The 21,095-nt window shown below is 41.0% G+C and overlaps 3 protein-coding genes across 5 annotated transcripts in view; 1 reads left to right on the top strand and 2 right to left on the bottom strand.

Moving 5' to 3' along the window:
* SLC20A2 (solute carrier family 20 member 2) overlaps window positions 1-6,126 on the bottom strand; it is a 111,867-nt gene extending 105,741 nt beyond the window's left edge. Inside the window, exon 1 of one of the 3 annotated variants that reach the window (XM_072635054.1) lies at window positions 6,041-6,126. The gene's annotated coding sequence lies outside the window, so the exon portion shown is untranslated. Of the gene's footprint in view, window positions 1-5,167; window positions 5,298-5,942 lie in introns of those variants that run through there. The other 2 variants (XM_072635052.1, XM_072635053.1) reach the window with 2 other exon arrangements.
* Window positions 1-6,548, bottom strand: part of LOC140519246 (uncharacterized) — a 14,870-nt gene extending 8,322 nt beyond the window's left edge. Inside the window, exons 1-3 of the mRNA XM_072632097.1 lie at window positions 6,110-6,548; window positions 5,135-5,937; window positions 236-365 (exon numbers count right to left, since the gene is read on the bottom strand). Of these exons, the coding sequence (XP_072488198.1) occupies window positions 264-365; window positions 5,135-5,937; window positions 6,110-6,548 (1,344 nt within the window). The 3' untranslated portion in view covers window positions 236-263. The remainder of the gene's footprint in view (window positions 1-235; window positions 366-5,134; window positions 5,938-6,109) is intronic.
* Window positions 5,806-21,095, top strand: SMIM19 (small integral membrane protein 19). The gene is given in 6 exon segments (XM_072635057.1): window positions 5,806-5,851; window positions 6,108-6,221; window positions 6,224-6,245; window positions 13,645-13,782; window positions 15,171-15,295; window positions 19,671-21,095. Coding segments are annotated over 6 exon segments (510 nt in total). The 3' UTR covers window positions 19,736-21,095.

Raw genomic sequence — 21,095 nt, 5'->3', positions numbered from 1 at the left:
CCTTGGGCGAGTCACCTAACGTCTCGAGGTCCTAAATTTCCTCATCTGTAAAAAGACTGCTTTGGATCGAATGGCCTCTGAAGTCCCTTTCTACCTTCTAATCCATGATCCAAATCAGTGATAGAGAATGACAACATACGTACAAATACACTATTAAGATGACATCTATCATTTCTTCCATAAAGCCTTAGTTAAAAGACTAAGTGTAGCTAATCTATGATACCAAATACTATACCTGTAAGTAACGTGTCCTTCCCTGATTGCTAACCAGGGACCAGGTTTGCTGCCGATGCTTCATTCCAGGATAAACACTTCCTTCTCCAATTTCTGGACAGCTGTTGTGGTGGTGTATTAAACTGCCATATCTGTGGTGTCATTCAAATTCAAAAGCTCTATGGATGGCCTGATGCCCAAAACAGCATCTAGTCACTTTCCAACAAAAGGGACTTGTTGGGTTTCCAGAGAGCACCAGGTGCCCTTCAGAGATATTGCCGTATTTTGTTTGCAATCCCTCATCTTCATCTCCAAACGCTTCAAAACTACTGTATTACTGGTTTGGGATAAAAACTAAGGCATATTTTTACATACTGCTTTTTTCCCCCTCCCCACCAGAGAAATGTCCTGTAGAAGCCACTTTGACCAAATATCAAGTAGTCTATCTTGCTCAGCACAGGCTGAAAAATGGGCGCCATTCCTTGCAAAGCAAAGAAAGCAGGTAACAAAACACAGGAAACCCTGAAGGGATGAGAGTAGTCTGGAAAATTACTACCACTAAAGACTTGTTGAAAGGAAGGAAAGGCATTATGATACCAACTATCATTCTGTATTATTTCACTAAAGCAATGAATTATTGATGCCAGTATTTATGCCACCTTATGAAATTTACTATAGTAGCATAAACAGGGAGACCCCTAAACCATGGGTCTGAAGTATCTGAGTTTCAGCTGTTCAGCTGTCTATGTACTGACTAGATAAATTCCTCGAAAAATGTCTGTAAAACACACTACTATATATAGAAGCCTACTTTCCCACACAACCTGAAAAATGGAAGCTGTACTCCCATGAGGAAAAATCATATGGCTTAAAGCAAAAATAAAAATCTTTGCCCCATGCTGTCTGCTGGGAGTTGTAATCCCCATCCGGTTCCACTTAGACTGTTTTGTCTCTGAACATCTCAAAAAAACATTTCACCTCTTGACTTTAGGAATCTCTAAGTATATTCTTCCTCTACTGTCCTTTCATTATAAGTCTCTTCCACTTGGAATATCCAGATTTTACAGCATCAAGGTAGTACAAGGTTATTGTACTATTCTGTAGAACAGACTGGTTCCAGTTCTTTGATCTTTCCACACTCTGCTAGGTGAGTCACATTCTGGTCCCCACTATGGTCATATTTTAACCTGGCCCTGTAATTTCACCTGAAAGTTTGTCTCCTCAGGTTCCAACCACATCTTCTAATTCTTAGTTATCCCCCTTTGGCACCTGATAGTCACTCAGTAAACATTCATAAACCTGTAACAGTTTAATACCATCCCAGGAAATGAAGTGAGAAAACAAAAGCAGTACTGTACAAGATACTCTTGTTGCCCTCTAGGAGTTTACAATTTCACTTCAAGATGAAAAAAAGTTTTTAAAATATGACCAAATTAGTAGCGCTACTAAAGAAGGGAGAACAATATGGAGACTGTAGCAGAAGTGAAATCTAGACTTGGCTCTAAAAGGTTAAGAAGAGTAATCCACACAGTTAGAGTGGGGTAAAGGGCATTCATTCCAGGTGGGATAAAGAGCACAACAACAAAGGCTTGTAATTAAGGAATGAGTAAAATGATTCCTAAATCAAGGGTGTACTGCCTGAGAGAATGGTACAGATTATCCGGGCCAAAGTGACTTGGTCTCTGACAACGTACAGAAATAGGTTAGACAAGTTACAGACTGAGGAGACAAAAATTCAGCAAGACTGGATTTTTGGGAAATATATAACAAGTTAAACATTTCCAGGCTTAAAAGCTTCTTTAAAGGAATAACTACCTATTTAAGTGGGCAAGTGCAGTATGTGAGGCTTAAGAGATTTGGAAGCCTATACAATTAAAATACAAGGTTATCATCTGTAAAATGGAGGGGGGGGAGGACCAGAGATGTGGTCTCTTTGGATTTTGCCCCATATATAAGAATGACTCAACTTTCTCATTTACAGCCAACAGTCAACAGTTCCAAGATATTAGTTAAGAAAAGGCTTTGAAATGCAGGTGGTGTTAGGGAACAGTCTCACAGGATAGAATTAACTTTCTAATAATAAATGCATATTTACTTCTTTTTTTCAATTTTAACAACTGTCTCATCTCCTCCATCCCATCCCATCCCATTCTCTCCGCACCTTCCATGGAATAGACTATTTAGGAAAGAGTAACTTCTTGCAAATGTCACTATACAAACAGCCACAGCAAAACATCCTCTGAATCTTTTCCCCTTCCACACATCTATAAATCACTTTTCATCAAATACAAGATCTTTTTTCAATCAATAGGAATGTATGCAGCCTGGTGGATAGAATGCTAGAAGTGGAGTCAGGAAGCTATGGGTTCAAATTCTGCCTCAGTCACTTACTAGCTGTGTAACTCCCAGGAAAGTCACTTAACCTCTCAGTTTCAGTTTACACACCTATAAAATGGGTTATAACATCTATTTCACAGGACTGTTCTGAGGATCAAGTAAGATAACATATGTAAAGTGCTTTCAAAACCTCAAAGCACAGCATATAAATACTAATTAGCTATTATGTGCTAGGTACTATGATAGGTCCTGTAGTTACAAATGCAAAAGTATATTACTCTCTGCCCTTAAGAAGCTTATGGGAAGGGGGGGGGGGGGAGGGAGGAAGGAGGAGATACAACATGTTCATGGGAAATACAGAATACGTTCTAAAAAAAAAATTCCAAAGTGATTTGGAGTGAGCAGGCACTATCAACTGAGGGATTCAGGTAGTCTCTTAAAGGAGATGGCAGTTGAGTTAAGCCTTGAAGGGAGATAGGATTCAAAAGTGGAGGTAAAAAAGGACAGGTGTTCAAGGAATAGGGAACAGACTGTGCAAAGGAACAGAAAAAGAAGATGGAATGTTGTGTGTTGCGTACCAGGAATAACAAAGTAGGACAATTTGGCTCAACACAGATTTCAAGAGGGGAAGTAAATGCATTGATGAGGTAAAAAGCCTAAAACATGACAATTGTTTTGGATATGGCTGGTGAGGGAAAATGAAGGATTCAGTGATGACTTGGAGGTTATAAGGTTAGATGATTACAAGTATGTGGGGCCATCAGCACAAACAGGGAAGTTAGGAGGTGGAATGAGTTTGGAGAAAATATGAGTTTTATTTTAGATGTCAATGGGCCATCCAAGTGGAGATATCCAGAAGGCAACTGGGTAGGTGGGACTGCAATTCAGCAGAGATATGAGGGCAGGATATGCAGACATGGAAGTCATCTGCCCAGAAACGACAGCTGACTCCATGGGACCTGATGAGTTCGCTAAATGAGAAAATGTAAAAGGAGAAGAGAAGGTTCAGGATCGAACACAGGAATAAGTGCATGAAAGTGGTTCAAGAGAATCAGAATTTCCATTACCTCTAATTCTCTAGTGGAGCTTACTTCATCACTCATCATCCATTCTCATAAGACAGAAACTCCAAACCGTACCACTCTCAGAAGCAGCAAGTATCAAATCAATAGTAATTTGAATCAACTGTTTCTAGATGAGTCACTGAACTTCAGTTACCCAGTTGATTTTTTAAAGGGATAGTAAAAAAAATTAAAACAAGTGAGGACTTAATGTATATTAATGAAGCTAAATATACAGTAAGATGCTTAAAGGAAAATTAGAATATCTACAATGTATCTATAATCATATCAACATCGTTGAATCTGCCTAACAACCTACATGTACCTAAGATAGGATATAAATACCATAAGCATACTTGGATGTTTTGCATTTCCTGGGCTTTGCGTTAAGATAATTACTCTTTGTGCCAGCTTATTACATTCAATTAAGAAGTGGATTTTGTGGCCCATAAAAGAAGAGCAAGATTTAGGCAGAGGCTACCATGCCATCTGGCCTAACTTTTTCCATTATACAATCACACATTGCTCATGGATTGACCAACTTAATGCAATCAGGTCACAGAATTGTGAAGATAGTTGAGGCGTGGCTGAAGATCCTAATAAAAGGTCTCAAACATAAAATGTTAATTTGTCTAATAAACCCTGAAAAATTAGCACTCATGCATTTAGCACATGTATGAAAGATTAGTCAGGTCTTATCATTAAGGATTCCCCAAACTTTGCTCTGACCATATCCATATACATCATAATTATTTATAACCAACTCTAATTTAATATAAAGTCATTAGAAGTGTACCTCATGTGCTGTTACACAAAGTCACATAATGCAATTTCTTTTTTATTACTGTTTAACTTACTGGCCCATCAAATATGTAGAGGAAACTTGCTATTGAAGTTTCAAAAATCAGCTCCTCTAGCTACTAATCTGTTATGAATTTGTCTATACTAATAGACAGTCCTTCCAGTAGTAAGCTCAACATCATTAACGTTCTAGTAAATGCAGCAATTTACTACCACATCTGCTCAACGCAACCTATTAGCCACTCTGGGTCAGTGGTTCCTGGCAGAGCTGCCCCGATCATTTACATCTTAGTATTTCAGGCTTCCTGGTTGCAAACCTATGACAACTTATCACCTGCCTTGCCATAAGCCACCAGAAAACATCACTTTATCAAACTAGGAAACTTTTCCAGCCACATTTACTCCCACTGCCGATCACACAGCCAGCTGGCCACAGCCTGATCCTAAGCCATTTCCTAGTCTCCATCCCAAAGACTCGTAGAGACGAAACAGGATTGGGAACTGGGGGCCAGAAAACGAAAGCCATCCGTCTGGAAAGCAGCGGCAGCCCTCCACAGTGCGAGACAACCACGACTTTCTTCGTCCTTCCCCTCCCCGCCCTCCCCCGCGGAAGAAAGTGAGCATTTGGACTGCTTCGTCCTGACAGTCCGACGGGGCACGCTCCGGCTCCCACCCACGCGTGGAACCCCCTCAAACCTTCCACCTCTTTTCCCAACCCTAACCTTTCCACTCGCACCAGGGGCTCCAGAGCTCACCCTCGAGGGCAGGGCTGGGGCCGCACCAGCAGTCAACCTTTCCTGCCTAGCGCCGGGGAGCCCACTGCGCACGTGGTCCGGTCTAGCAGGAGAGCCGGACCGAGACCGCGCCTGGCCTTGGATCCTCCGCCCACACCCTGGGCGCCGCTCGCCCCCCCCCGCCCCGCGGCCCCCTCCCGGGGGGGGAGGGCACTGGCAGGCTCCGCCCCCGCCTCGCCTCCCGGGAAGGGGAGGGGGAAAGGAGGGAAGAGGGGAGCGCTCGTAGGCTCCGCCCCCCACCTCGCCTCCCGGGAAGGGGGGGCGTCTGCAAGTCCCACCCCCCCCCCCCCGCCTCGCGCACTCCATCCGAGTGGGGGCGGGGCTTGAAATCGCCCCCCACCCCACCCCTCCAGCTCTCCGGCGCAAGAGCGGGGCTGGTAGGACCCTCGAGGGGGGAGAAGGGGCGCGCCGAGGAGGGTGAAGAAACTGCCGGGCAGAGGGCGGGGTCGCGGCTCCACCTACCCGCGGAGGGGGACACCCCCGAAGGCGGGCCGAAGGGCTCCGCCCGGTCTCTAGAAAGGGGTCCCCCACCTTCCCTCCCCGAGAGCCCGCGGCTCGGGGGAGGGGTATAGGGAGGGGGGCGGTGGTCTCTTGCGGACATGCGCACTTTCTGCGAGACCATTGACGAGGACCCCCTCGGCTCGGGTCCGGGAGGGGGAGAAAAGGGGAGGGGGTCTCGAGAGGGGGGCGGGGCAGTGACGCGTCCGAAGGGGGAGGGGAACCCGGGTCCACTCACGCGCCCGGAGGCGGCACCAGGGCCGCAGCTTCTTTCCCGGTCAAAAATTGGGAGGAGAAGGAAAAAACAAAAACAGAAAACAAGGAAAACAAACTAACATATAGGCTATAGGCAGATATAGGTGATATCAATCTATATCAGGCTTCTCCTCCTCTCCGGAAACAGACAGTCCGGCAGGAAATGACGACGGCAGGGGTCGGCCGGGGCCGCCGGGTCTAAGCAATTCCTGTGCGCCGGGTGCCCAGCTAGGGGGAGAGAGGCCGAGAGCGGGCCGAGGCGCCGGCCCGGAGCCGCCTCCCGAGCGTGAGTTGGAGTCGTTCCCCTCCCTCGCCCCCCTCCCCGCCCCGTCCTCTTCTCCCCTCCCTCCCCCTCGCGCGGAGGTCGCGTCACCAGCCGCAGGCCCCGCCCCCGAGCTGGCTGGCCCCGCCTCCTTCCTGCTGCCGATCCCGCTTTATCCTCCCTCCCTCCTCTTCCCCTTCCCCTTCCCACTCGCTCCTCTGTCCCTGCTCCCTCCCCTTTTCCCCATTCCTCCCCCCTCCCCCTACACCCCCTCGTTGTCCTGCTCTCTCTCTTCCAGTCCCTTTGTCCCAGTGCTTCTGCTGTCATCCCTTTTCCCTCCTCTCCCCTCTCCCACTCCATTCTCTTCTTACCAGGGGAGGGGAGGGGGAACCCGAGTTTAAAACCAGACCTCCCATCCCCCTTAGGTGTGACTTTGGGCCCAGGGTCCTCGCGTCTTAAAAAAAGTTGGGGCTACGGAGAGATTTGTGGTCCGGGGGATAGAGAAGACCTGGAGTCAGGACGATCTGAGTTCAAATTCAGCCTGGGACATTTACTAACGAGTAATCCTTCCCTCCTTCCCCTTCCCCCTCCTCCCCCAGCCCCCATGTCTTTTCCTTTAGGCTAATAATTTCCTGCCTTTGGGCTTCCCATTTCTTCCTCTGTTAAAGCAGAGGTTGGATGACCTCCAAGGTTCCCTTCCCTTCCTCTGATCCTCCTCCCTTTCCTCACGCCCGGACTCTTCCCATGTCTTCTTTTCCCTTCTCTTAACCATTCTCTGTCTCCTCATTCTGACCTTGTTGGAGTGAGGAGGGCAGTTTTCCCTGTTTACCTTATTCCTAAAATTCTCCAGCAATCACAGGAAGCTGTTTCCCAGATTTCTCTGGTGATGGGAATAGTGGTGGTTACAAGGTATTCCCACGAAAGGAATTCCCTTTCTTTATGTCACCTTCTTTGCCACTTACACTTTTAGATGGTTACCCAGAGTCACTTGGGCAAGTCTTGCCCACTTTGTGTCAGAAGTGAGGCTAGAATGCAGGTGTTTCCTGGCATCTCCTCACAGCCAACTCTACATACTACACTATGCTCCCTCAGTGCTGGTACCACTTAAATTTTAGAGGAAATGTTGGGGGGAAAAATTGATTGACTACTAACATTCTAGTACAAACTGGAGGGTTAGAGCCTCACTTTCCTTAATCTGCTAAATTGAGAGAGTTGGACTGGATGAACTCTAAGGTCCCTTTCAGTTCTGATATCCTAATTCAAGATTTTCTGAGCTATTCAATTTTAGAGGATTTTTTTTAAAAGGAGCAAGTCATATAACTCCAAATTGGTTTCAATCATTTATTTTTAAGAACCCAGATGATGTTGCTGGTGGGAATTCCCTGCCTTGTCCTGTATTGAGAAACACCTTAATTTAGACATTTTCTTCACCTTTCCCTGCTAAAATATACCTTTCAGCTCAGCTTTTTTTTTTTGACTTTTTGCAAGAATGCAGGGGTCTTACAAATTTGAAGTTGACTTTACAGTACCTTAGGCCTCTGTTTGGGGTCCTGAGACAGCAACAAGCAAGATCATTGAAAAATTTCCTTAGTACATAAGAATCGAAATTAACTATGCATTAGTTCTTTCTAATGCCTTCTCGTAAGCTTAAAATTCTGTATATTAACTAATATGAAACCTCTGCGCAAACATTCATATGTTTCTGGGACCTATGATCAAGGTACTACAGTAAGGCTTGATGGCAGAACCATTTGATCCCATCAACTTATGTACTTATCCAAACCCTGAAATTCCTGACAAAGGTTGTTTTGACCACATTGTATTATACCATTTTATACTGATCACATTGGATTTTTACCTGGAGTTTGTCAGATCCGCCTAGCATCTCTGCATCTCACTTCCTTTTTAAAATAACTGCAGTCCTTCACAAAAACAGTTTGTGACAAAGGTCATTTGGCCCTGTAGAGAGTCCCAAATGACATTCTAATCATGACTAGTCTATCAGAAACCTCATTGAAACATTAACTGGCTAGGTGAGTGCCACATGAACAAATGCCCTTGGACATTTTGCTCCATAAGTAGAGTTGAAGGCATGCTATAACCACACAACAGACGCTTGTGTATACGGCTGGCTCAGCTGGTTGAGGTCAGGGTCCATCCCCATGTAGGTCACTTAGTATTATTCTGTACCATGGTCACAAACCCATACTCCTGGCAGTTAGTCATCTCATTAATAATGCATATGATTGATCACAATGGGGACTATACAAGAATGTGTTTGAGGGCCAGGTTAATGGAGTAGAAAAAATGCTGGACTGAGAATCAGAAGACTTGAGTTAAACCTGGCTCTGCTACTTTCTAGTTCTTTTACTGGGAATGAGTAACTTCTGATCCTGTTTCCTCATTTCTCAAATAGAGTTCAAAATACTTGTACCACTGTGTCACAGAGATGGTGTGAGAAAAGTGCTTTATGAAGCACTATGGGTTGATAGAATTTAGAACTGGAAGAGACCTTTGAAATCATCTAGTCCAATCTCTTAATTTTATAGGTAAGGAAACAGGACCTGCTTGTGAGGTTGTGACTTACTGGAGGTCAGTTATTCAGTGATAGTACTGTATCTGTCAGCTTGGACCACAAACTGCATTATAACTTAGGAGACAATCTTTGAGTCTTTGTAGCCTAAAAAATCAGTGCAAATCTTTCACCACAACTATACTAGAGAGTTGATTCAGAACATGTCCTACCAATACAGGATCAGTTTTACAAATCAATTTGTTGACATTTTAGCACTTACTGTGTGCCAGGAACCGTATACTAAGTTCTGAGAATGCAAAGAAAGGTAGGAGGCCTTCCTTGCTCTCAAGGAGCTCATAGTCTAATGGAAAGGGGAAGCAAAGGTGGGGGTGGAGGTGACATGCAAATAGCAATGTACAAACAAGATACAGACATGATCAGTTGGAGAAAGTCATAAAAGGAATGCAGTAGCATTAAGAGGGATTGGGAAAGACTTCTTGTAAAAGGTAGGATTTTAGCTGGGACATGAAGGAAGTCATGAAGTGGAGATCAGAAGGAAAGGAATTCCAGGCCTGAGGTTAGCCATTGAAAAGGCACTGAAAATTGGGAGATGGCTTGTCTTGTTTGGCAAACAGCAAAGAGGCTGGTGTTACTAGATTAAAAAACATGTGGAAGGGAGTAAGGTGTGAAAAGACGGGCAAGGTGGAAAGGGGTCAGGTTTTGAAAGGGTTTTAAAGCCAAATAGAGCATTTTATATTTAGTCCTGAAGGTGATAACCACTGGAGTTTATTGAAAATAGGGTTGACATAGTCAAGCTTGTGCTTTAGGAAGTTTTATGTGACACCTGGTTGGAGAATAGAGTTAAGTGGGGAAAGACTTGAGTCAGGCAGATGTACCAGCAAGCTGTTGTAAATAGGGCCTTTTTTCAGTTCTCATCCTTGACCTCTGCAGCTGTTGATACTGCCAGCTACCCCCTCTTACATATACTCTTCACCTTTGGCTTCTGTAACAGTGCTCTCCTGCAGTCTGTCTGACGACTTTTTAGGATTCTTTTCAGGACTGTCATGCAACTCCCTCCCCCAAAGTGGGTGTCCTCTGAGGTTTTGTCCTAGGCTTTTCTCTCTACATCTTTTTGCATTAGTTGTCTTAAGTACTTTTAAATTCAGTTATGTTTTCTAGGTAGATGACTTCCAGATCTCTAGGCCTACCCCTAATCTCTCTTGAATTCTACTTCCTCCTCCCAGAAATCCTTGCTAGACATCTCCATGTGTATATCCAATGGACATCTCAAACAAACTCATGTTAAAAAGGTGACTCATTATCTTCCCTCTTAAGCCCTTCCCTTTAGGATTTCTATTTCTATTCTAACTGTATTCCTCCTTGACTCTTTCACCTCTAGTATCTTATCAGTTACCAAGTCTTATTGATTCTGCCTCCATATCTCTGTCTCCATTTTTTTAATCGTAAAATATCCACCCAAGTTCAGGTTTTCATCACCTCTTGCCCGTACTATATTTTATAGCCTCGTAATTGGTGTCTGTGCCTCTGATCTCTCCTCTCCAATCTATCCTTCACACAGCTGTCAAAATCATCTTCCTCAGGCAGAGATCTGATCATTTCACCCATTTGTGCAAAAACCTTTTAGTGGCTCCTAAAGTAGAAACTCATCAACCTAGCACTCAAGGCTCTTCATGGTCTGAGTGCAGCCTAACCTATTTTTCCAGCCTTGTTTCTCGTAATTTCTATTCTAACCGAACTGGAGTATAGCTCCTTGAACTGGACATGCCTTTTCCTGCCTTCATGCTTTAGCACAGGCTGTCATGTCCACACCCATACCTGGAAGGCACTCACTTATCCTGTCTCTCTTCTTGGAATCCTCTTCTTCCTCCAAGGCTCAGCTTAGGTGCCATCTCCTAAGTGAAGTCTTTCCTCATTCCCCTAGTTTTAGTGCTTTCTTCCTCCTCAGACTTTCTTGTGTTCAGTGTGAATGGTATGAGAATATAAACTGTGCCTTGCATATAGCAGATTAAATTGAAGGAATAGGAATTTAAACAGGGCCATAACAATGTATCATTCAAATCCTAAACAGCTAAGATGCTACTACTTCTTTCCTGCTTAAAACATTTTTTTTAAAAAGAAGAAACCTGCTTTTGCTTCTATTCAGAAGAAAATCTACAGCCAGACTTTTGAAAGTTAAGTAGTTCAGAACAATTGTATATAACATAGCATGTGAATATAGCATCTCTATTGTCTACGTTTTTAATGATAATATTAATTTACACTTACGTAGTACCTACTGTGTGCCATGCACTATGCTAAGCACTTTACAGCTGTTATCTCATTTGATCCTCACAACAACGTGGGAGGTAGATGCTATTATTTTATTTTATTGATGAAGAAACAGATAAACAAAAGTTAAGTGACTTGCCTGAGTTCATACTACTAAGTAAGTGTCTGAGGCCAGATTTGAACCTGTCTTCCTGACTAGGGAAGTACTAGGCCTAGTGCTTTATTTCTCTCTGGCTAATTTTCAGAGGATATGTCTTCATATATATCAAAATTCAAATTGATTTTATATTAAGTGGTCACATACCCAACACCCTAATTTTAAACAAGTTAAACTTATTCTTTCAAAGTACTCACTGAACTTAAGGTAGTTCAGGACATCCAAAAACGTTAGCTAAGGTCTTAAATGAGAGGCAGTGTTACTTCGTGAAACAAGTGCTAGACTTGAAGAATTTTGGGGTCTACAGAAGCCAAGTTTCCTTCTGCCTTCAGTCTCTAGCACTTAGTAGTCATGTGATGACAGGCAAGTGTTTTGATATATCTGAGCCTCAGTTTTCTCATCTGTAAAAGGGAAATAATAATAGTTATGGCACTTCTCTCATGGGCCATGAAGATGAAAGGAGAATGTATGAGAAAAGCTTTACAAGCTCTAAAGTGCTATATCAGCATCAACTATTATTTGAATAGGTTTTGAGAAATTTGATTTACACAAGCTTCAGGAAAGGAGACCTACCTACCACTCAGTAAATACTTTTTTAACTGCAAAACCATATTGATGAATTACATTAATGGACCATTTTGAAAACTCAGAAGAAGAGTTGCAATATTCATATAGTGGAATAATCATGCAGTACTTCCATTGCTATAGGCAACATAGAAAAAATTGCAAAAAAGAACTTCTTAGATATTCTAAATATTCTCAATATCAGAAAATGAATGATTCATCCATAGTAACAGTCATCATCTGTTCAATTTTAACCTTTTTTCTGTTGCTCTTCACAATAACTAGATGAATGTCCATTAGATATTAGAACATTTTATGGAAAAATTTCCATTTTAAACTATTTAACAGTATTCTTCTTTAGGGAAGGTTTTAATTAACTACTTAAAAATAAAACTGTTGCCTTTATTTTTATTTGCTTTGGACAAGAGCTGTTAATTGTATTTTTAGTGGAAAGTATCACACTGAGAAGATACTTGCTTTGAGTAGAAGACAGATTTGAATTTGACATTTATTTAGGCATTTATTTATTAAGTTCTATTATGTATGCATACCCTGTCCTAAGTGTTAGAGGTACAAAGATGCAAAACAGTAGTCTCTGACTTCAGATAACTTGGGGAGATAACAAGCATCATAAGAGGCAAAAGAGGAGTTTAGATTAGTGAACTGAGAATTTTAAGAAAGGGGAGATCATAGGATAATAGCTCTAGGCCTGAAAGGGATCCCAGAGGCCATCTCAATATCATCAGGATGTCTCTCCTTTGAGAGATGAGGCCATTGAGGCCCCAGTGACTAAGCAACTTGTCTGGGGTCATGAAGGTGATATCAGAGACCCTGGAGCCCATGTCACTTTTCTGGTCACCCAAAGCTCACTGAGGAAAAGTTTAATGAAAGAACAAGGTACCAACAGTGAACCTTGAATGAAGGGAAGGATATTTATAGATGGAGATGAGGAGGAAGTGCCTTCTAGGCATGGGAAATGGCCTACGTGAATGCACAAAGGTGTAAAAGGGTGGGGTAAGATCTGGAAATTCCTGGTGTTCAAGTTTGGCTGTAATGTAGAACTTAGGTGGTGACATATAGTGAAATAAAGCTTGAAAGGTAGCCTGGAGCCAGACTGTAGAGGAACTCAAATGCCATACTAAGGAACTTCTGTCCAATAGACTCTAGTGAGCCCCTGAAGGGTTTTGAGCCAGGAAGTAATAATATAAATAGCTTCCAGGATGCCATGATTTCGTCATTGTGAGTACTCCTACTGAAGCAAATCACAAGCTCTCTAAGTCTTAGTAAGTTTCTGGGACTAAAAGTTCTTCACTCTGAAGCCAACCTGGTGCTCTGGCAGCAAGCATGATTCTTCTCTGAGCCCTTGCTCCAGTTCAGGTCTTTCCAATTTGGAAAAATTTGGTGACCTTTGAGATTCCAGGGTGACCTCCATGACATGAGGATCATCAGAACGTTAGAGGACATAAGTAGCAAATCAGAAAAATAACAAATAAATAAACAAATAACAAAACAACTTTTCTATCAATATAATCAATATAATGTGGAAGAGAGAGAACCCCATCAGTACCTAGAAAATTCTCATTGTAATATTGGGACTACCAAATATTTTCAAGGCTGGTATCATTTTTGCAGCATTGACATCATATCCAGAACCCTATTGGTCTGCTATTTTAAAGTTCCCTGCTGCCTTTATCTTTATTGTTGGTCAGATTAAGATTTGGAAAGTGACCATCCCAACCAGCTTCCTTTAGCAACGCTGCTGCTCAGAGAAGCCTGAGTCATCACCCCTGGGACAAGTCTTTGAAAGTTGAGGATAATAAAAATTAATTGTATGGTTTAGTTAAGTGGCCAGTCCTAACAACATAACCATAAGAAAATATTTCTTTTTTCTATTATAGTAACATGGCTGGAGGTTATGGAGTGATGGGAGATGATGGCTCTATTGATTACACTGTTCATGAAGCCTGGAATGAGGCCACCAATGTTTACCTGATAGTGATTCTTGTTAGCTTTGGCCTTTTCATGTATGCCAGAAGGTAAGTTTATGAAAACATGAGGTTAAATGTGAAAATTGGATGTCATAATACCTCAAATAGTTAAAATTATGTGGCTTATGGCACTTTTCACCTGTTGATATGGAAAAGTAATCCGTAATGCCATTGATTGATAATCAAACAAATATTACTTTTGCTTCTAGAAAAAGTATGTGACTTAACTGTCCTGTTGTTCCACTCACCATTTCCCTTACTTCCTAAGCTAAAATACTTTTCCCTGGCCAGTACACCCCGATGTGGGTTGTTTTTCCTCACTGGAATGTAATCTTCTTGGCAGCTTAAATATTGTGGGTGAATAAATTAAGATATTTATTGGGCACTTACTATATGCTAAACTAGGAATGTTAGTAATAAAATATAAAAGCAAACACATTTCCTACCCTCAAGGAACTTATATTCTATATAAAGGTGTGGTGACCATAAAAGGGGATTTTATTTGGAAAGTTAGAGAAGTGATGAGTGGAGCCAATCAAATCAGGAAGACTGGAGAGCAGGAGTTTTGGAACTGATGGGGTTAAGCCCTAAAAAGGTAACATGACTGGTAAGAATATGGCTGGGAATAAAGTGAAGTGTGGTTAGCATTGTCCTAGATATATACAGTGGGCCACATAAAACATTTGCCAATAAGGGTCTATATGCCATCACTTAGTTTAATTTCTTCTTCTTCTCTTTCTAGCCTAATCTCTCATGACTTGAATTCAAAGATCATGATACTGACTCCTGCTAAATTGGAGTATTCTCCCTCTCCCATAGATTACCTTTTTCTAGGTCCACCTTTGTTCATGATGTTCCCTTTGTTTCTTGCTCCCAGAATGCCTTATGTTTCCTTACCTTCAGCTGTTGAAATATTAGCCATCCATTATACCCCAGATCAAATGCCACTTCCAAGAAGTTATGAAAGCTTGGCCATTTATTAATGTGATCCTGGGTAAGCCAATTCCATCTCTGAGCCCATGTTTTCTCATTGGCAAAATGGAGATAATAGTAGTTATACTACCTACCTCCCATAGTTGTAGAGAAAGACCTTCATAAGCCTTATAGTTCTGTAGAGGTATGAGTTGTTACAAGAATGAGAGACCAGGGACAGATGTTGCTTAAAGTGTAGTTTGAAAATTCTTATGTGTATTGAGAAAGTATTATTTGTAGATATACCTGAGCCAGAGAAGGGGCCCAAGAAGCACACTGTGCTTCTTCCCTTTCATAAATGATACGACCTAGTCATTTGGTGAAACAAAAAGATTATAATGAAATCCCGTTTAAATATAAAATTATTTATTTTGAATATTAGGGACGGGAGAATAACAACATACTATGTGAACAGACATTTTTATTGTCTTTCACATTTCTAATTACTTTTTAACGTGTTTTAGGAACAAAAGGAAAATCATGAGAATATTCAGTGTGCCTCCTATGCCAGAAACTTTGACGGAGCCCAACTTCTATGACACGATGAGCAAAATTCGTTTAAGACAACAACTAGAAATGTATTCTTTCTGTAAGTATATACTGTGGCTTCAGTTTCAGAGATCTAGAGTTACTTAAGTATGTTTTCCATTTGAATTGTATCCATTAGCATTAAGGACTTGGAGAGTTCACATCTTTAAATATTGAACACAATAACTAAGTATTCTCAACAATTTGGTTAGAGGAAAATAAGAATTTCTAATGTTTAAGTGGTCTACCTCATGTTCATTTCCTCTGATTTGGAGTAAAGAACGTTCCAAATTAACTGAAGATAAATCCGTATAATTTTGTTTTTAATAAGGTTGACATTAGAGATACTGATACTTTAATGGATCCATGATCTAACTGGTGTTAGAAGCAGTGAGGTGGTGCAGTTGAGTTCCAGGCCTGGAATCAGAAAGACCTGAGTTCAAATCTGGCCTCAAATACTTATTAGCTATGTGACTCTGGACAAATCACTTCGCTTCTATTTGTCTTACTTTTCTCCTTGGTAAAATGGGGATAATAATAACACCTACCCCCTATGACTTTTGTGAATCTCAAATGAAATAATATTTGTAAAGCACTTAGCACAAGCACAGTGCCTGGTACACAGTGAGCTCTATGAAAATGTTAGCTACTGTTATCAATGTTATTGTCACCACAATTACTCCCTCTGCTGATAGATTGCAAATTGTTAATGCTTTCTCATCGTCTGCTCTTTTGGTTCCTATGCCTTTCTGTCATTCCTCTATAGGAGAGCTACACTAGGCACTATGGACCTTTCTCTAATTCATGAATTTAGATCTGGAAGGGATTGTAGAGGTTATTGAATCCAACCTTTTAATTTTATAGATGAGGAAGCTGAGGCATAGAGGGGTTAAAAGACTTACCCAAGGTCATAGAGCTAGTAAGTGTTTGAGGCAGATTCTTAAGTCATTCTTAAACTCAACATGTCCAGAATCGAGCTGATTATCTTCTCCCCCAGACCCTCCTCTTTATAACTTTCTTGTTCCTGTCAAAGGCACTACCATCTTCCTAGTCACCCAGTCACAATCTAGGTGTCCTCCTTGACCCTTCTCTCTCATTCCTCATATCCAGCCTATTTCCAAATTTTGTTGATTATCTCTTGGTAGCATCTCTCATGTTGGCTCCTTCTCTTCTTTGATACTCCTACCACCCTAATACAGGCTCTCATATTCATTAGCCTTCTTGTTGGTCTCTCCACATCAAGTCTCTTCTCTCTTACACCCAGTACTAGATGTATGATCCAGAACATGTTTAACTCAGCTATCAAAGTGATTTTCCTAAAGCCAATGTATGACTGTCACCACCTCCTCCCCTCTTCGCCCATTTAATAAACTATAGTGACTCCTTATTGTCCCTAGGATCTAATATAAAATCTTCTGTTTGGCATTCAAAGCCCTTCGTAACCTTCTCCTATCTTTCCAGTCTTTTTTACACCTTATTTCTCCACTTACTTTGTAACCCAATGACCCTGACCTTCTTGTTGTCCATCCCTGAATTGATAATTAATTTATGAAATAATTAAATAGGGGCAGGGTTCTTTGGATACTTGTCAGGAAAGACCATACTTGTGTATCAGTAAGGACCCTGGCATACATAGGAGGGCCTGATGTACAGGCACTTAGATCTGCTTTTCTAAAACAAAAGCAGCTTTTGAGGGGTCAACGATCACTTTAATCAATCACATATATCATTCACTTAGTTCAGGGAGAAAAGTCAAAACACCCTGAACGTCAGAGAAAATACAAACAGAAATTAGAAGCAGAAATTACAAACAGAAAGGCCATCAGATGGGGCTTCCAACTGTCTGACCATAGACAATACATACGTCATTACCAGAGTGAGAAACATCAACATCGGGATTTTCCAAGCTGGGGAATGGATGCCCAGAGTCTCATCTGGCCATGAACCTTCTACCAAAAAATAAGCCCCAAAGCAAAGCCTCACCTCAGAGTATATATAGTCTTTTCAGGGCCAGAAGACATGACCCTCTGACCCAGTGCCTCATTAGAAATGAACAAAAGGTGTCTGAATTCTGTTAATGGATGGGGAAGATCTTTAACTCTTCCCCCCATTCACCATTAACCTTACAACTTGGCAATGGGAAAACAGGGCAACAATCATACTGTAATAACCAAAATGGGTGTAAGGACTAACAGCAAAGGAAATACAAGGTAAGCAATGAAAAGTGGGGATATAGAGGCAGACAATGTGGGGATGGGAGGAAGGGTCGGAGGGAAGAGAAGGAGAGGGTAATGGAATGGTGAAGGGAGGCTGGCAGTGTGAAGGAGAGGGATGGAGAGGGGATGAGTCACTTATGTAATAGAGGATTGGAGTTGGGAACACTTGGCAACAAGGACCCTTAGGAGATGGAAGAGGGCTCAGGGAAAAGGAGTTTGAGATCTCATTTTTATGGGGTTTTTTGAGAAAACATCAACCACATGCCACGTTGGGGTTGGTTTATTAACATATCCAAATCATCCCAAAGTTATCAGTAAAATTTCAAAGTCATTATTCCAGAGTTATCAACACCTTTTGATATTCTGCTGGTCTAGAGATACAGAGGTCTGGAATTTATCTGGAATTTATGAATCATAGGACCAAAACCTTGACAACAGTGCCTAGATGGTTTTTCTTGATTAGGCACATATGAACTAAAATGTGAATTTTAGTTAATATATGATCACAACTTACAAATTATGCTCCTTTGATCTTAAGGATGGTTTGTACATGACATCCAGGTTTCACTTTGTAATCTCACTTCCTGCTTACCTTTTATTGGCTACCCATAAAATTTACATACTACAGTGATTAGGAGTAGGGGTGAGGGTGCTTTTGTGGACCAGAACAAGATACAACTTTAACACAGTCACACAAGGCCTTCCATCTCCTTGCTCCATGCCTCATCATTGGCTGTTCCCCAGCCTATAATTGTCATTCTCCTCATCTCCAAGGCAACATGGAGATTTAATAAATATTTATTGTGTGCCAAGTACTGTGCTAAACTTTGAGAATACAAACATAGTCAAAAAGAAAATTTCCCTGACCTCATGGAGTTTATATTCCAAGAGGGGAGACTGTAAGCAAAAAGGATCTGAAAAGCAGAGAGTAAAGAAAAGAAAGATGAGAGGCATGAGGGTTGGTATCAAAATCTGGAAAGTGAGAACCAAAACCTTGAAGAGAACGTTAGCCAACCTGGGCCCTGCTCCAAAATGGAGGCCCCAGGAGAAACTCATCAGTAGGAGAAAGGGACTAGAAGAGTGGAGGGGATTTCCAGATCAAGATGGCAAAGTCTGGACAGTCAGAAGCAGAACTGGGAGCACCTCCTGGCTTCCCTGGCTTTCATCAAGTCTCAGCTAAAATCAAGACATTTCCAGTCCTCCTCGATATTAGTGCCTTCCCTCTAAGATTACCCTCTGGATTTACACCATATCTTGTTTGAACAAAGTTGTTTGCATGTTGTCTCCCTTGTTGGACTGAGAGCCCCTTGAGGGCTGGGCTTGTTTTTGTCTTTGTAGCCCCAGCACTTAGCATGGTGCCTGTCATGAAGTAGGACTTAATAAAGACTTGTTGGCTTGACTTCTCAATTCTAAGTCTAGCTCCCTATCCACTACACTCAGCTAGGTGCTGATTTTTTCATTCTCCTTTGATATAAGTGAAGCACTGAAATTGTCCATCTGTTAGTCTTCCCTTATGACTGATCTACCTCCTTTTTCTAGCCATACATGTTCTCAATAATATTTTTTTATATCACAGACAAAATCTAAAGTTAATGTCTCTTTATACTTGTCATCTAAAGTGTTGGCAAATTCCTGAAAGCATAGACAAGAAGTTATTATTTACTTACCCTAAAGTAGAAGTATTTTAGGAAGAAGAAAATTTATCATATGAATACATTTGGTAAGAGGAATAATTTTTATTTAGGCTATTAAATTTTTAATTAAAAGAACTTTGCTCATATATATGTTCTTTCTTACTAAAAATGTGATCTTGGGCATTTAACTTCTATAAGTCTCAATTTTCTCATCTATAAAATGGTGATAAAATAGTACACTATCTACCCCAGAGTACTGTTCTGACGATCAAATTAAATAATGTATTAAAGTCTCTTTGTGATTCCCAAATACCCTACAAATGAGTAATATCCTAAATAAGACTGATATGTATAGAACAAACTACTGTGTATTTGAAGATATGTGTCTGGAAATGAGAGGAATATAAAGTAGATTAGCTTTCATTTAGGAAGTAGAAATGCATGCTAATTTAATTCAAAACTATTACTAATTCCTTGTTGAGACACCCATGAGTTGAATAGTATTTTAATAATGTTAGCCAGAATTACCAGTCAATAATAAATGTCACTAAACTGTTTCTATCTTTTTTTAAATTTTTTTTAACAGCAAGGAAATATGACTATCAGCAGCCACAAAACCAGACTGACAGTGTACAGCTCTCCCTGGAATAAATGAATGAATGAATGCTTTGCTCATTGACAACACAGTTATATTTTGCTGACAGTTTGCTAGCAAAGTCAATTCAGAGTTTTGTTTTGCAAAAGCTTTGAAGACCATAAATTTCTTTGAATTTATGTACAAAACCATGTCAGTTTTTAATTATTTTTGCCTGTATAGATTATTTCCTTGTTGCATAGCTGGAAATGGTATGGCAACTTTGAGTACAGGGCAACTCAGCAGGAGGAATATATTTGATTAGCTACAACTTTTGTTAAAAAGAAGATAGTTGTAGCATGTAGGTTATTTTGCATCTTAGGGAAGAACTGGTCAGTCAAGGATGAAAATGTATTTTCAGATTCCTGGCAGTTAACCACAGCTAATCTGAAAGAGACCCTATGGGTGGGATAATAGAAAAAAAAGCTGGATTTGGAAGTGACCTACTCAAGACCACACTCCAGTTCTGCCACTTAGTGCCTACGTGTCCCTACGTAAATGATTTAACCTCTTCAGGCCCCTGTTTTCTAAAATATAAATGAGAGTACTGGACCAGGTGAACCCCAGGGACCCTTCCTTGTCTATTTACTATGACCTCAATCTCAGACATTTCAGACACATTTATAGCTTAAAAAATGGAGGAGAGTTGCTAGAAAAACTTCTTGGACTCTTCATACATCATATTATTTGTAGAATATTCTGCACTCTCGAGATTTCTAGGACTTCTTTGTTATTTTGACCCACCAGCCTCTCTGCAAATGACTATCTTTTTTGTTTCATGATTTTACCTTTTCCTAATTTCAAAGCTTTTTGCAGTTGCTTTTTCCCTTGATTGTATTGCTGTGGTTTACCCCTACGCCCATTTTTTTTTTCCACTCCAACCCTCTAGTTGAAGGGGAAAGGGGATAGCCAGAAGGGAGAGTGGGTGGGTGTCCTGATGAGTCACTGGGGTGAACTGTGCCTGCCTGGGCCTCTGTGTTTGGGTGCTGGCCCCATTACAACCATTGTGTATTGTTTATGCTTTTCAGCTATCAGCTTCTTGGAAAAATCTTGTATATTATGTGCTTCACTATATTATGATGTTCAGGAGGATATTTATGGGATATACATATTTTTCATGTTTTATTTAATATCAGTACAATTATTTAAATAGGGGATGGTTGATTAGAAGGTGGTAAAACTGTAGAAGTTTAACTGCTCATTTATTTAGCCAAGATTCAATATCTGAATCATAGCTATTCTTAATTTGCAAAGACAAAGCAAGTATTGTTATTTATCAACACTTCTACAAATGTAAGAATTGATTGATAATACAGTTTTGAAGATTAAAAACAATTAAAATAAAGAAAACTTAATTTCCTTTTTGTTCAAAGGGAA

Source organism: Notamacropus eugenii, chromosome 1, assembly GCF_028372415.1.
Source record: "Notamacropus eugenii isolate mMacEug1 chromosome 1, mMacEug1.pri_v2, whole genome shotgun sequence".
Classification (NCBI taxonomy): Eukaryota; Metazoa; Chordata; class Mammalia; order Diprotodontia; family Macropodidae; genus Notamacropus; species Notamacropus eugenii.
Note: the sequence above shows the minus strand (reverse complement) of the source record. Positions and strands in the feature narration are given on the sequence as shown.